The 16,940-nt window shown below is 38.3% G+C and overlaps 1 protein-coding gene across 1 annotated transcript in view; it reads right to left on the reverse strand.

Moving 5' to 3' along the window:
- Positions 1–1,539: 1,539 nt before the first annotated feature.
- The window catches only part of Klp98A (kinesin-like protein 98A), a 55,329-nt gene continuing 39,928 nt past the window's right edge, over positions 1,540–16,940 (reverse strand). The window contains exons 15-27 of the mRNA XM_068762861.1: positions 13,499–13,621; positions 12,095–12,214; positions 9,533–9,701; positions 8,865–9,033; positions 7,944–8,169; positions 7,553–7,643; positions 6,867–7,015; positions 6,188–6,393; positions 5,796–5,961; positions 4,290–4,332; positions 3,794–3,963; positions 3,161–3,349; positions 1,540–2,135 (exon numbers count right to left, since the gene is read on the reverse strand). Coding sequence (XP_068618962.1) covers positions 2,100–2,135; positions 3,161–3,349; positions 3,794–3,963; positions 4,290–4,332; positions 5,796–5,961; positions 6,188–6,393; positions 6,867–7,015; positions 7,553–7,643; positions 7,944–8,169; positions 8,865–9,033; positions 9,533–9,701; positions 12,095–12,214; positions 13,499–13,621 — 1,857 coding nt within the window. The 3' untranslated portion in view covers positions 1,540–2,099. The remainder of the gene's footprint in view (positions 2,136–3,160; positions 3,350–3,793; positions 3,964–4,289; positions 4,333–5,795; positions 5,962–6,187; positions 6,394–6,866; positions 7,016–7,552; positions 7,644–7,943; positions 8,170–8,864; positions 9,034–9,532; positions 9,702–12,094; positions 12,215–13,498; positions 13,622–16,940) is intronic.

Genomic DNA, 16,940 nt, shown 5'->3' on the forward strand with positions numbered 1-16,940 from the left:
ACAGAGTATATATTTATATATTTTATACAGTATGTAATTATATATGGGTACTTTGAAACAAAAATTGCTAATAATTTCACAACGCCGTAAATATAATTAAATATATATTAAAATATGTATCTATATATCTGATATCGCCACACATGTACCATAAATATTGTTAATTCTTTTTTACCTATATTTCTCTTTTAACCTCCATATGTATTTATTTCTCTTTTATTAGGTGTTTAGATTTATCAGTTAAGGACATTCCCTATTCGTTCCAAAAAAATTGTTACATGGCAATTTTATTGGTGTAGCTATAATAAATAATTTAAATGGCTATTTATTTATCATACAATACGTAAGTTAATCTTTGTACGGATTTATTTGGTGTTGCCATTATCAAAACGTTACACCGATATAATTGCCAGTTAAAAAATGCGATTTAAAAGGCACCCTAGGTGTATGCTGTCTGCTACGGGAGATATACACATCTACACATTTGCCATTAGACTGAGGGAGGGAAAACATAGCATTAATTAGATATATATCTTCTTTTATTGATGGGGTTTCCGTTAATTTTATACTTGTTTAAATTTAAACTCATTTCTAAATGTTACCATACTTTTATAAGATATTCGAAGATATATCGTTGACATACATATATTACCGGTCACTATGAATTATATGTTATATGTTTCTTTTTAAAATAACATATGTGTTAGTAACTTAGTATGTGAGCGGTAAGGGGAAGAAGTGCGATCGAAAGCACACGAGATGTCTATGAACAGATGGCTGGATGTTTCACCACCTCACCCATACACACTACCAAGGTAACTAGCACTATCGTGCTACAAAGTTGATATTATGGACAATTACATTTGTTAGTTTATCTCAGAAAAATATGTTCAACCAGATGACACACTAACTCCCTCTACCTTTTAATAAAACATAAGGAGACCTCACATCGTTTATGACTTGTATCAATCTAATGTGTAATATTTAAACAATTACTGAAAATTAATAAATATGTTGAAGAGAAACAAAATTATTTGAAACAAAAGATAAAATATAACGTTAAAGAGAAATTAGAAAGTGAGTAAGAATAAGAAAAGAGTTTAAGATTGAAACGAAAAACCGTAAATTCGATTGTTATTACGCATTACCTGACGTCATAAGTATGGCTGTGGTTTCATTTGTAAATGCGAAAAGATTGACTAACATATATCAATGTTCTTCCATGAGCCGTAGATACGGCACTGGTAGCTCCCTTCACTGGATAAACCGACGACATAATAAAGGTAGTTGAAACTTGGTGGATAAGGGAAACGGTATTTTAGGGGGCCATACGCCTTGTAGTGGAGGACCATCGGCTGACATGATCAATAAGGTTGTAGTGTTAAACTGTAAATACCTTCATTTTAAAGGTCACTACGTATATGCTGATGTGTAAAACCGTAAAAACCGGCATTTTGTTCCTTATTGAACTTATTTCCACACAAATGAATTCTTATATTGTTGTGATCTTCGAACTGAAGCCTTTAAATTACAGTTCATGAACATAAACAACCTTTAATATAAACATGCAATGTTAATAAGGTTGTAGTGGAAAACCGTAACAAAGGTCAGATTAAAAGCCGCATATGTTCGATAACATATATAGACTCTTGTATGACTGTAGTCCCGTTTAATGTGAGAAGTACGACTCATGTATGGTCGTATTTACTGCGAGTCAAGGTTTATACGGGTGTGATTTCAAACTGAAGGCTATAAGTGACAAATTCATGAATAAACTTATTAATACCAATGTATTAGGAATCCATAACTAGTAAATGTAGTAACCTTCTATGCATACGTTATCGGTATGTTGTATGGTTGTATTTCGTAAGTTCTCCCCCTCCGGTGTGTAGTGAGTAGTCAGCTCCCCCTTCCCCCCCGCCGTGCGTGCGCTAGCGGCGCCGCGCGGGGCGCGCGGGCCGGGCCGGCGCGCAGAGGTAGAGCAGCAGCAGCAGCAGAGCGAGGCAGCGCGCCAACAGTAGCGCCGCGGCGGCGAGCACGCGCACCAGCCGCACCAGCGAGCGGGCAAGCGCGCGCGCAGTGGCGAGCTCCGGCCTGGATCATCCCGTGCCGCACTTGCCGCTCTCAAACACTCCCTGGACAACCACCATCCCGTTTAATAAACCATCAAAACTACTGTGAGAAAAAGACCAATATATAGCTACTTCCGCACATGCAGTCGTAGTCGTGCAAGAAGTGCACCGCCCGCTGATAAATACGTATGCAGCAAACAATGCGAATAACCGATTAGTGCCAGTACAGATGTGTTTGGCACTAATCAGTGTAACGTTACTCCTGAAGATGCCCCGTGGAGGGGTGACACTTGTTGAGTGATTTATCGGTGGTAGTTGTGTAATTTGTATTGTTAGCCACATGCGCATTTATCAGCGGGCTGGCAGGCGGTGCATTTTATTGCACGACTACGACTGCATGTGCGGAAGTAGCTATATATTGGTCCTTTTCTTACTTAGGATGGACTTCCGCAAAATAACGCCTGATTCCATTAAATATCAAACTACTGTACCACCGACCCTCATTTTTTAGTGGCCCTCGCTATTGGGGGGTGATGAGCAACTCGAATACCACCAGCATTACACCAGAGCATTTTTGACTAAATTATAAAGTCACCCACACTACCGTCAGCGCCCTGATAGACTATACCACTAGAGCAGCGATAAATATGTTGTGGTGATGTACCTTATAACAATAATTTATTTATATACACGGGCGTCATTGTGTATTTTTGTGACATCACCTAGAAAGATCAAGTCACGGATACGGCATTTTAAAACATTTTTATAGCTCGAAAATATTTGGACTGGTGGAGGAAGATGGGGGATGAGCATCTCAAATGCCAGCTGCGTTACACCATACAAATCACTGATACTACCAAGTGGCCACTTTGCTAGTCTTTTTGATCAGCTGTGTATGTAGTGGGGCCTTTTTTCGTTTCCCCGCCATGTGTGGAGCACGGTCGTAACATTTTCGGATAACATTTTTAACTTCTCATTCTTCTTCTATTCTTCACAAATTCTTTTGTCCTTCACAGTATATATCTTTCCATCACTTACATATCATCAGCCTTTCATCACCTTTGTGGTGGAGTTGGGGGGTGGTGTACCTTGCGGAAGAAGGGCGAGAACGCGACTAGTGAGTCGCGTGTGAGCGGCGCGGCGTGCAGCGGGCAGCGCGCATCCTGCGCACACGCCGCTAACAGCCGCCGGAGAAATGACTCCAGCTGTGGGCGACGAGCGCGTGCCAAACCTTCCGACGACCACAGCGTGCGCGCCGGGAATGGGATCGCCGCCACCTGTGTACGCACCATATCATTACATTGTGATTAATAGCTTGCAATGCACAATTATTGTAAATAATACAAAGACTAAATACGTTTATTCAACATAGGAACCTTTTAACAGAACTCTTATTAATCGTCAATTGATGTTTTTTTTTTAATTATTTTATTTTTGACATTGCTTCGCAAGGTGTTATATTTGTGAAGAAGATGAAAGAAACTCCACAACAACATATCTTTTAATAAAGTTTAACACAGATCTATACATATACACTTTATCAGATATAACCTAAATGAAATCAAAACAACCTTTTTTTCGACATCTCTCTGCTTTCGACAATGAAGAACTATATATTGGCATGACTTCACATATCAATGTAGGCAGATGATATTTTGAAAATTTGTTAGAAAAGTATCAGGGGGTCAATATAAAAAAAATAATATGATGAATTGATTCACCTTATGCCCATATAGGCGGCGCATGTCGATATAGAGGTCCCGGAAACGACGATAACGGCGCAAAAGCTGCCAGTGGCAGTGGGGACCCAGCCACACTCGCACCTCGTACTCGTGGTGAGTACCAGCACCAGCGCCTCTCACCACCCACCCTGGTATGCTCACCACTTCCGCTGCAATCACATAACACTCTTTAAACTTTCACTCGGTCCTTTCGCGTTACGCACGCAAAGCTGTCGTTCAATTGAAAATGCCCGCTGCTCTCTCCAATATTAGAAAGTCAAGTTCACAGTGACCTCAAGTTTCGTATATTGCCTTCTCTCCAGACGTTTTATCTACGTTTAATTAGCCTTAGTTTAATGTAAATATACACAGGCAGTTAGTTTCGTTTATATTATAAAGCCGTGTTCACGGTGACCAATTGAATACATGTTTTCTCGGTATTAGGTGCCTTTTTTATACAACAATTTATTTACTATGAAGGTTTAGTATTACATACCAAAGTCAATAGGATGCATGAGGCCCGGTACTGTGGTGTGGTCCTGAAAAAATATTGATTAGTAAACAAACAAGTAAAGTTTTTAATATAAGGAATATTAAAAATTAATTATTGATCTCTTTCTTTATTGACACAAAAAATAAGAAATTGAAAAAAGATGTGATATTGAGCGCAATAGAAATGAGAATTTTTTTATCCACAGAAACCATTTTTTTTGGCGAGATACACGGATCCGAGTGGGCGGCACCATATGTGTTAACATACTATGGATTAAATCTGCGAAGTCAAATTGATTCTATCACATGTTCTTATAATAAATATCTTAAACCTGAAAAGAAGAAGCGAAAGAAATTCAAGGGAACAATTTTTTTTTAAATAAAAATAACATATATATATATATATATTTATCTGTATGTCCTTTATAGTATCGTAGACTCATGTGATAATTAATAAAAGTTATTTTGCATGACCTCACGAAGTTTTCTAAGTTGGTATGATTAATTTTCGACAGATGGCGACACTGTCATTCCAACGAATTTCATATTTTGAATAGAAATGAAAATAGACAACAATAACGGCGTTTGTGTTGGGTGCTTTTATGTAGATTGTAAAGTTCGTGTCCGGATCGCATAATTAAATTTAAAACTAAAAATGGTAAATAAACTATTTTTTAGTTAGTTAACATATAAAATAACAAAAACAATGTACATATAACTTTTATGTCTTAAAGAGATAAGAATCTGATAATTGTACCATCACCGACTCTTACCTGTGATCGATTTAAATTTTAAAAAGTAGCTGTTAACCTTCCATGATGTTCTAGAAGTATTTTCTACGATTAACTTTTTTATGTTGATTTGAATTGAAACGAAACGCACGTGTAATGCCACAATTTTTTCGAAATTATTCTTTCTTGTCTATGTTTCCTTTAAATTTATTTTAGCTGGTGTAGTAATTACACGCACAGGTTACTGCTGAAATAGCTTTGAGATAAACACTTCATTGTCAAGTATGCTATTTATATGAAAATTTACAGTGTAATAACATATAACAAAACATTTATTTTATCACTTGAAATAAATAATAATTGAATATGAACTTCATATTAGGACCTTGAATAAGTTCTCGCTGTTTTTTTTTTTCAAAAAAAAAATTCATTTAAATTACAATGCTTACAATGACATTACTCAAAGTATTGTCCATCATTAGAGACCACTTTCTCCCATCTCTCTGGTACTCTCTGCAGTTTTTTTCTGAATAAAGCAGTGCAATAAAATTCCCCGCAAAAACACTTTATTTGGCACAAAAGTACACATTTTCACAAAAGGCAAATAAATATGTAGTTGACACTGTGGTAAACTCTATTCTACTATAATTTGAGGTTACATATAGCACTACTTTGGTGATTTGTTACCGTACGAAATTCCAGGCACAGAGTGCCGCAACGCCATCTTTCAAAAAACAGCGAGAACTTATTTAAGGTCCTAATATATGTATAAAACTCACGTGTATAGGCACGGAAACAGCAAGGCGCGTGTCGTCGCGGTCGGGCTGCGTGTCGGGCGCGTGCACGCCGCGGGCGCGCAGCGGGTCCAGCCACGTGTGTTCACACGGCAGCTCATCGTTCGACGTCGACACGTTATCTGACGCCTCCGCCTCTGTTTCTTTTAACCTTAATTAAAATATATTTATCTTTTATTACATATATTATTTTATACTGTATTACATATAGTTTTTTATCTGTCTGTCGGTTTGTTCCAGTTAATCTTTGAGATGTCTGGACCGATTTTGACGGTACTTATACTGGCAGGTAGATGATGAAAGAGGAGTAACTTACTATTTACATTTTAGAAAAAAAAATTGATTAAAATTTTTTTTTTGTCGGTCTACACGCCCACCTGTGGAGTAGAGGGTCATCGAAGGTTTGCTCCGGCTCGGCTGCAGGATCGGTGGCGACCTGCATGTCGCTCTCGGACAGCGTCAGCGACGGCGTCTCCTGAATGGGGGTGACCATGATGGGCCGCCGGCTCGCTTGGTTGTCGAAGAACGAATACTGCAGCGCCATCTCCAGTCGCACGTACTTCTTTTGTAATTCTTGGAGTACCTACACGAATTTTTAGCATTAAGCACTTTTTAAATTAGTTTCTTCTTCTTCTTTCTTTTCAGCCGATGGACACCCACTGCTTGGCATAGGCTCTCCTAAAGATATCCAAGATGACCGCTCCTGCGGTGCCCATGTGACCATCCAGTGACACAGTAGACGCCTATCGGCTGACGTGATAGTCATTATTTATGTACATATTTACAATATTGAACCCGTTATCTAAAACATTTGTTACCAGTTAAAAATTTAAAAAGTGAAGATAAATTACATTTCTACAATAATTTCTCTGAGCAGGCCGGCTACGATCTCAAGTCATTTTAGACCCTATGGAGTGACAGGGACAAGGAGCTCGAGAGGGGACCTCGGCTTGGACAGGCATAAGGATGATTCCCGACAGGACTAACCTCGGAAATAAGAATGATTCCTGACAGGATCAAACCATAGTTCGAATGGAGTCATAGTGCTTTGCTTACCGCAATCTGACGATTCAGTTCCTCTTTGGAGCAGTCATTCTCCAGAGAAGAGATGACGAGGAGTTTCTGCGACGCGATGCGGGAGCACAATCGCTGCATTGCTCGCAGAGCCTCCGCCTCTGTCACCTGCCGGCGCGTACCCTTATCTCCTGGAGCATAAGGTTCAAATTAGTTCACATATTATAATTTAACAAATATCCAGATATGCAGGCGTTATTCCCTTCCATTAGCCATTGCCAGTGAAATAAACTGATTTAACCTGATACCCCCACCCTCTTGGTTGCCAGAAGAACCAATGTCACCGACGTAGCTCGTAGAATTGCTCGTCTGAATTGGCAGGGAGTGAGGAACATCGCTCATGCAACTGATGGCCATAGGGACCGAAAGGTTCTCTGGTGACGACCACGAGCCGGTAGACGAGGCGTGGGTAAGCCCCTTAGAAGGTGGAATGATGACATAGTGAAGGTTAGAGAATGTCGCTGGATGCGGGCAGTGTAGGACCGGTCATCACCTTGCAGTAAACGTCTACTGGCTCAATGAATATATCACTGCATAGGTGATTGGAAATAGGTGTAAAAAAGCTTTGAAATTTCGCTCTGTTGTGTTGTACGTTTAAAGCTTTTACACAACCAATCACCCTGTATAAGTGATGATGTTATCATATTTAATTTATTTTGAGTAAGCACCTGCGACCCTCTTCCGATACTTGATCCTCTGGTGTCTTTCCTCCGGCGACCGCTCCACTGAGCTGGAGGACTGGCCTTCAACTATTCGCGGCTGCAATGAAAAGTAAATTTATTTTTTATCAACCCGTGTATGGATCAGAAGCAACAAAGGTAAATTCTAAATTTAAAATGATTCATCACCAGCAAACGGATTCCCGCCAGGACCTTGAGGTTATGAACGACATTAAGTTATTGTCCATTGCATGTAGAGATAGTCGGAAGACACTGGATTTCTGAATGAGGCCATTGTCCAGCTGTGAACTTACAGTTTCAATGTTGATGAGTCCAAAAAGATTAGAAGTACGCATTTTTAAGTGACATCTTGGTAATTTCATAATGATGGTGATATCACCTTGCAGTAATCCTCGGTGCTGGACATATCATCACTGTCATCAGGGGGTGCAGGGCCAAGTCTGAACCGCGGGCGAGGAGGGTCGTCATTAGGCTCCGTGGCAGTCGGAGAAGTGCACGTTGACTCCCCGGGGAACTGCTTGGGCGAGCTAGTGGCCGTGTGGAAGGTCTCGTCCGTCGGCAGCGCAGAGTTCGGTGACGGCAGAGGATCCAGGCTTAAGCTGAGGCTGGTGAAATGAATATTTACTCCTGTTTAGTGAATCTGAAACTACACAAAGGCTTGACGAGGACGCGGAAGACGATCCACTCAAATTTTATTTACCTCAGGTCAAGAACTCTTTACCTTGGATTAGTACGTTTGTCAAACAAACAGTGATGCTGAAATATTCTGTCATCTAGGAATGAGAAAGGTAGAAGGAAGGCGATGTGTGGAAGAAGATATGACAAAGAAGAGAAAAAAGAGATTGAAGAACAGAAGGAAAGTATATAATAATTTGAAAAAGATGAAATAAAAATAAAATATTGGAAAAAATTATTCAAGTCCCTGCCCCAAATGCGGTATGAGGCACAGAAATCAGAAAAAAGATAATACTATGGAATTGGGCGGCTAACTCTTAGGTGGGCACTCCTTGAAGCGACCTGGTGTAGCCTTGACTTGGCAATAATTATTGGAGATTGGCATGTTGAAATGGAATTGAGCAGGTCATACAGAACGCAGAACAGAGGGTCGCTGGGACCTCAACTTCTGAAGAGGAGACCACAGACTTTCGAGCGTAGAGCAGAATGTCCACTCATCAGGGTAGATGACCTTATAAAAATTGTGAGAAGAAGCGGGATGCTTCATCTAGAAATCTATGAAGAAGGCCTATGTCATACAGTGTACCGTATAGCTGATTGATGATGGAGTAGGATATTGGAATACCTGAGCTTCTTACTCCTGAAGAGTTCACGCTCGGCTGCGGAGATGGGGTCAACGGAGTCGAGCGTGTCGGGCGTCTCCGGGGAGTTGGTGCACGTGTGGCGAAGCACCAGCTCGGATTTGCTGCGCTTGACGCCGGATGGTGTCGCTGGTGGAGTATCACTATCGTTCTCTACAAATAATACATATAATCTAGATTATGATGCGTGATGACTCTTCCCTTCCACACAACCATTAGAGAAACCGTTATACAGATCCTAAGAGTTTACGGAACGGAGAGGCAAGTATTCCCCCGTCTCGCTCATCCCTAAGGTACGATACTGGAGTTTCAGTAAACTAGCGGGCAGATAGAAAGGATGTCCGCTGGAGCCTTAAGGTTCTATAATAGAGACCATGGACATTACGTTTAGTATATTTCAGTAATAAATAACCATATGAAATGTAACTACAAATTGGAATGTAAGAGAAATTAGGATTGGCAAGTTGAGGAGCAGCGAGCATGCCCAACGCCTAGAGCATGATCTTGCTATAGCGAAAGCCTGTGCCCAACAGTGAACATCATACGTCTGAAATCATAATACTAGAACATCTGGTATCCTCTCATTCCAATGAAATTTTTACTTTGACATCAATGGTACGTAATAATAACTAAATTTTAAGTAGCCACTAACCAGCGTCTGCTGAGGCGGGTCGGGCTCCCCGAAGCGCCCGTTGGAGCCCCCGGCGCTGCGCCCCCATCGTCGCCAGCGACGCCTGCAGTCGCTCCACTTTCACGCGATGTGAAGCGACCGTCGCCACGCGGTTCTGAAGCTCTTGTTCCAGATCCTCAAGTTCTTTTTTCTACAATAAATAAATAAATGAGATTTATACATATCTTTACAAATGGTCAATGTATTCACTTTTATAATAAGATCCCGGATAATGTTAAGAAATCTTCTATAGCTAAAATTATAAAAATTGTATGTCTGTTTGTCTATCTCTCTGCTAAGAGTTCATTGTCCTCAATATTTAATAGAATCAGGCGTTACCTTACGGAAGTCCATCCTAAGTAAGAAAAGGACCAATATTTAGCCACCCACATGCAGTAGTAGTCGTGCAAAAAAGTGCACCGCCTGCCAGCCCGCTGATAAATGCGTATGCGGCAAACAATGCGAATTACACAATTGCCACCGTTAAACCACTCAACACGTGTTTCACCCCTCCATGGGGTATCTTTAGGAGTCATGTTACACCGATTAGTGCCAAACACAGAGTGCTTAATAGAAGTGGCTAAATATTGGTCCTTTTCTTATTCATTGCCCTCATTTAGGCGAGGGTGGTCATGGTCGGCCCGTATCGCTCCCGACCACCGTGTAGTTCTCGCTTCGCAAACATACACAACACTTCATTCACCACACTAAACTCCTATACAAGTATAGCCCCTGATCATGTGAACGTCATCTATATAACTTGAATAAAAAAATTATTTCTAGCCTTCTAGCTGCACAAAGCCTAAATCGGCTAGCGTAACATCACATGAAATCCAGGGTTACACTGTGAATGACTTCAGAAGCAAGTGGAAATGCATTGCCCCCGGGATTCTTATAAAATATTTTTAAACAGATACGTAATGTTATCATTGAAGGATCGACGTTCTCTAATGGACGCCACTACACTTAAAAATATTTGTGGTGGCAATGTTAACTGTTCGGAACTGTTGTCCGAGGTAAAATTTCGAATTCCTGCAGCAAGAACGCGTTCTGGATCTCTCTTTTTTTATCAACGGTTAGAACAAATATCGGTAAACGTGCACCCTTATACAGAATGTGTGACCTCCACAATTCATATGTTAGTGATATTGATACATTCTCGTGCTCTCTCGTATCTTTTAAAAAAAATATTTCGTACGAAATTATTGAGTGCATACAATGCAATTTAAACCATAATATAAATATATAAACCATAGTCTCCCTGTTTAGTAATGTTTTTATTTTTATTTGTTTTTTCATTGTTTGACTATAAATCATTATATGTTCTCAGTGAGATAGTTATAAGGTAACAACTGTAACTAATTTTATATTTCTAAGCTTCTAAGTTTGTACTTTCTTACTGCCTTTTGTTACTGTCTATCTCCAATAAAGTAAATAAATAAGTGATCACCTCCAGGCTATAACATGTTTATTAAATCATGTAATTTTATATTAATAAAAAAAATAATAGTCCTGTTGGATTTCCTTCGCCTGAGGTATTTAATAGGATGTACACAATTTTACAACAAAAGGACATATATTCTATTGTATGTTACCGCCAACCTACCTGCCAAATATGACTTCAACCGGTCACTGTGAACTTGATTTTCTTATGCACACACTCGCACACTCACGCACGCACGCACGCACGCACGCACACACACATACACACATATTGGTGTATGTGTGTGTTTGTTATGTTTTGTATATGTGTGTGCCGGTCTTCCAATAAGCCCGTGATGTCTAGTGCGCTAAACAAACACACACACACACACACCTAGCGGCCATGCCGTAGGGACCAGGTACACCGAAGAGGGAAGATTGTTTTTAGTCGACATTAACGTCTAGATCGAGTCCGACATACGGGGCACCACCATCAAGCCCTATGATATGTAATCGTATTTTTAAAACTCATCGAAAAAAAGAAGAACATATGTATATATATTAAAAAATATGCATCGAGAACAGACCACCACTCTTTCACTTTGCCTCAAGTTTGTAACCAATTAGCGTAAGGTTGAATCTATGATTAATCTAATATATAAAATTCTCGTGTCACGGTGTTCGAACTTGAACTCCTCTGAAACGGCTTGACCGATTTTTACCAAATTTTATATGCGTATTCAGTAGGTATGAGAATCGGCTACTATCTATTTTCCATACTCCTAAGTGATAAGGGTGGTCCACCCCTAATTTATTTTTTAAACAATTTTTTTGGTTTTTATTTTATTATGATACAGCATACCAAAATACATACAACTCTAAATTTTCACCCCTCTACGATTAACCCTTATTTTTTATTTGTTAATTAAAAACTTTATTTTTTTTTGCAAAACATCGTTTGCGGGATCAGCTAGTTTACGATACAATTATTAAAAGAAAAAATGGGGGCCAGCGAGGGCGATGACCAATTATGATTTAATCCAGTATTGTCGCAAACGGACTGTTGTAATAATTCTTCAACGATAAAGAAAATCTTCATTAACGACGTCACAAGGCACTCACATGTCTGTCGACGGTGTCCTTGATGGTGGTGGCGGTGTTAGGCTCGCACTGCTGCAGCAGGTGCATCAGGCTCTCCGTGGACGTCTCCGAGGCGGGGCTGTCGGGACTCGGGGTCGTGCTCTGGAAATTACCAATTATATACACCTATGTATTCATTAGACAAGACTACGACTTAGACTCGAAGTAACTAATTACGTATATATCTATAATAATGGCTATTATACAGGATGATTGATTATAGGTGTAACTTGTACACCTATATCTAATCACCCTGCAAAGAGAGACAATATAAAATAATTAATTTAATATGTCATTCGAATTTTGAAAACGCTTTTTCTTGCGCTATTGAAATCGTAAATTTTTGGATAGGGTATACCATTTTATTTCCTTATGGGATACCCCTCCACTACGGAGACAATTAAAAGGTTATGTCGGACTCCTACTGGATAAAACCCCAGTCTTTTTAAACGCCTATTGAAACTACGGGATCGTTTTCGCATACTACAGTAGTTTCAACGGCGGTCGCCTAGTGCCTCAACTCCTTACTTGCGGCGGATCACTTCGAATCCGTCGCCAAGGTCATGTAAAGGGGGTTGGAGAAAGGCTCGATATAATACCCTTCGACCTTCAGATCCCTAACTGCGGATGGGTGGATAGGGTATACCATACATTGACAGTAAGACAACTCTACATTTACTCCCTTCAACACTTATAATCAATCACCCTGTATACGACGTATTATCAAACGGTGTAAACACTTACAGTATTTTGAAAAAAGAATACTAGCAAATTAAAAAACTACCAAGCGGCGAAATCAAAGAAAGCAAATACACCTATCCCCCGATTTACACGGTAGATACGTTCCAGAGAAAAACGTGTAAATCGAAAATCAAAAATTTTCAAGTCAAAACCGTGAAAATTGAAATACTCGCAAAAAACGCATAATTTTGCTATTTAACAGTTGTGTTTTTTTTCAATAATTTTAGGTGCACACATAAATAAAAATTGAATGCATTGACAAGTTAAAATATTTAATATATTACGGAAAAACTGTTTTTTTTTTAAATTTAATTACAATATACATTAAAAAGAAGAACAAAAAGTAAATTACTCTCATTCTTTTTTTCGGAATCGAAGTTTCGAATTCACTTTCATCACTCCGAAGTTATTTGTGCCGATTCGATGTTTGAAGCAGAAATATTTACATTATGAGAGATGGTAATAAAATCGGTTATTAAAACAAAAAAAAAATAACTTTTTTGGAAAACCGTGTAAAAGCCAAAACGTGCACAACGAGTACCGTGTAAATCGGGGGATAGGTGTACAATTAAATTTGATAAAACACACAAAATTATTTAACTAAATAATAATAAAAAGCTTAACAAATGATAAATTTTAACAAACCTCCAATACGCATCCCCGAGTAACAAGATCCTTAACGGTGTTCCCGACAAACGTCTTCAACTCCCGTCTCTTGCCATCGATCCGTTCTCGAAGCTTCGATATCTGAGCTTCCTCTTTTTCTATCTACGCAACATAAGGGAAAAAGCAACGCAATTTTTACAACGGAGCTCTAAATTCTATATACTCATTTCATATTTAAATAAAAAATTGGTGTATTTATGATCAGAAATCGGATATTAGGATGTATGTTTACTTAGTTGCTGGACATAGCAACCTCCCCCCACCTTCCCCCGGTCTTCTGATGACCTTCAATATTGCCTGTCAACCTTGTGAACCTCAAGGCTATATTATTTTCGCGATATGGCCTCGTATCTCCACATTCCTGATAAGATCTCGGTTAGATATTCCGAGCAGAGCCTCTCCATCTCTCTTTAACAGGAGAATGTGCGTTGGAGTTCCATCAATTAATTCTATCATCTCCTTTCTTCCATCTGACAACACGCTCGAATTCACGGCATCTACACCCGGTTGAAATCCCTTCAACGCATCTACTTTTATAGTGTCAACAGCGAGGGTATGGAACAGTCTACCTGAGTAGTTGTTCCCAGTTAAAAATAACCCTTTTATTATAAGGCCCCCGTTTTGGGGAACTCTCGTTCCATCTGTCATATATGGGGCAGAGATGTTACATATTCGAGAAAATATTTTTTTCAACAATTTTTTTTTATTTCTCACTCTCCTATTCGTTCTTCACTGTACCTATCTTTCTATCACTTACATATCATCTGTCTTAATTCTCTCATCAACGCTCTCTAGTAAGAAAAGGACCAATATTTAGCCACTTCCGCACATGCAGTAGTAGTCGTGCAACAAAGCGCACAGCCCGCCAGCCCGCTGATAAATGCGTATGCAGCAAACAATGCAAATTACACAACTGCCACCGTCAAATCACTCAACACGTGTTTTTAATTAGCGGACTACCACTGCATGTGCGGAAGTGGCTAAATATTGGTCCTTTTCTTACTTAGGATGGACTTCCGCAAGGTAACGCCTGATTCCATTAAATATTCAATGCTCTTAGATTACAGTTTGAACGACAAGTAAATTTTGATATCACAATATTGACTCATTGATTTCTGCAACAACTTTTACCTAACATCACTAACTATAACTAGGGAGTCTTCAAGTCAAGAGAGAATAGGTTTCCAGGCGAGCATGTGGCATTGTAGTCCAACGAGGTCTTAACACCAGGCGAGACACAGGTCAAATGCTTTGCCTATAGTCAATAAAAAAGTAAACTTGTTATGCTAATAAATTATTTTAGTCTATGACGACAAACAGATCTAGTTTAATATGTCGTCTCATTCGCACACACAGTTACTCGTCTCGGATTTCTCGATATAAAAGTGTTTTCCATAACAAACCAGCGTTATACTTTACGTAAATATGTACCCAAATATTCGATTTCTGACCAAAAAATTTTACTAATTACCGAGCTATCTAAAAATAATTTCCTTCAAGAGCGCCAAGGTAAAATAGCAAAAATAAAATAAATTACTGCGATATTTAACTTGAAACACAACACACTGCACAGGAGATGAAAGATACAAACTTAGGTTTAAATAATTTGATCTTTTATCTCCTGTTAGACTAGCCCAAAACACTACGCAAAAATTCAACAATACTGTAATATAACATTATGTAATATATGTACCGTAATTTAATAGAAAGAAAAGTATACGCTGTAATAAATAAAAAATATAAAAAATGGTTTAAATACGGAATGGTATGTGATTATGTGTGTGTGTACATAAATAAACTATATTCATTACAAAACAAGACTTGTAGACTAGTTTAAAAAAAATTAAATCCCCCCCCCCGACCCTTGCGGGGGAAATTTCGTAAAATCGGTTCTTAGCTCACCTCTACTTGGCATAAGGAATATTTTTATCAAATATCAAGTCTGTGGACCTTATGGTCCCAGAGATATCGTGATGAGAAAGTACATAGGAAATCTTAAACAACTATATATTTTATATTAATGTCACAAACTATATAAACATAAATACTTACAATAAAATAACCGACATAATCACCGAACGATATTAAAACAATTAAAGTTATGTTAAGTATAACATGAAGTTATATAAAAACCGTATTTAAATCGACAAATGGACCATAAAATTATAAAATGTGGACGCGCCACACGTCCGTAGCCCACCGGAGCGAAGCGAATTGTCGCAATCGGTGAGAAAAATATAAACAATATCTGTTGTAACAAAAGTGAATGTTATCGACGTATTACCCCTACTATTAGTTCTAGAACCGTGTCGACTTTCGATACTTATAAATTAAGAATTGGTATTTTTCTTAAATTTAATTAATTTGCGTATATATACACAAACTCACATTATTTATTGGTGAAATTTAAAAATACCCAAGTTTCTTACCAAACTAAATCGACTTGTCGATTACCTTAACTGGAATTAATAAAAATAATGCAAATACAATACAATACAATGATGAAAAATTCCTTTAATGAATGTCGTGGGAAAAACTATTTTAATGATTTTCAATACATATTTAACTAAACTAAAATTCTAAACTTCAAAAAAAATTCGGTATATTCGATCGAGAATCAATAGTAGTGATTGTATTTCTAGAACAACGACCCTTTTAATTATAGTTACGTAATTTTATTGGCGTGTTTAAATATGAATATTATAACTTAATGTAATGTTTTTTTCATAAATAAGTAAAAAATATATACATTTTTATTTATATAGTAAAGCAAGCATTGCAAGCAAAATATGTAAATTCAAATAGAGCATTTTAAAATAATCTGTTTAACAAGATCAAGCATTGAAATTGTATTAAAAACTTAAAAATTGATTGCATTTACTTCATAATTTGGCTTATAACATGTGTAATCTATAATGGTCAAATTAAACTGCCAGTTAAAAAAAATCGTTACATATGAGTGTGAGTGTATGTATGTATATTTATGTATATACGTATATGTATCAGTGTGTGTGTGCGCGGACAAATGTGTGTGTGCGCGGACACATGTGTGTGTAAGAAACTTTTAAATTGTGTACACTTCAGTACAGTATATCGTCACCGTTCAATAGGGTTGTCACTAAAATATAGAAAGCCCATAGATAAGTCACACTGATATTATGTTCAGTGCTGTTTTTTGAGTGTTGGTATATACGCAGAAATTTCTAAAATATTGAGATAATGACCTAATACGCTTTTTAGTCCCCCTTTTATGGGATGAGGGGGGGGGGGAATACTTGTGAAAGGTAGGTCCATAATTTATAGCATCTCTTTTTTGGAAATTTCTTATACAAATATGTGTACACTAACATATACTTTGAGTTTCGCTGCGAGATCGAATCGGTAATAAGATTCGCAGAAAAGCAAAGGCCACAGGCGTACT

This window comes from Battus philenor, unplaced genomic scaffold (genome assembly GCF_028537555.1).
Source record: "Battus philenor isolate CCGP_79_NKW_IND1 unplaced genomic scaffold, ilBatPhil1.0.hap1 SCAF_17, whole genome shotgun sequence".
Classification (NCBI taxonomy): Eukaryota; Metazoa; Arthropoda; class Insecta; order Lepidoptera; family Papilionidae; genus Battus; species Battus philenor.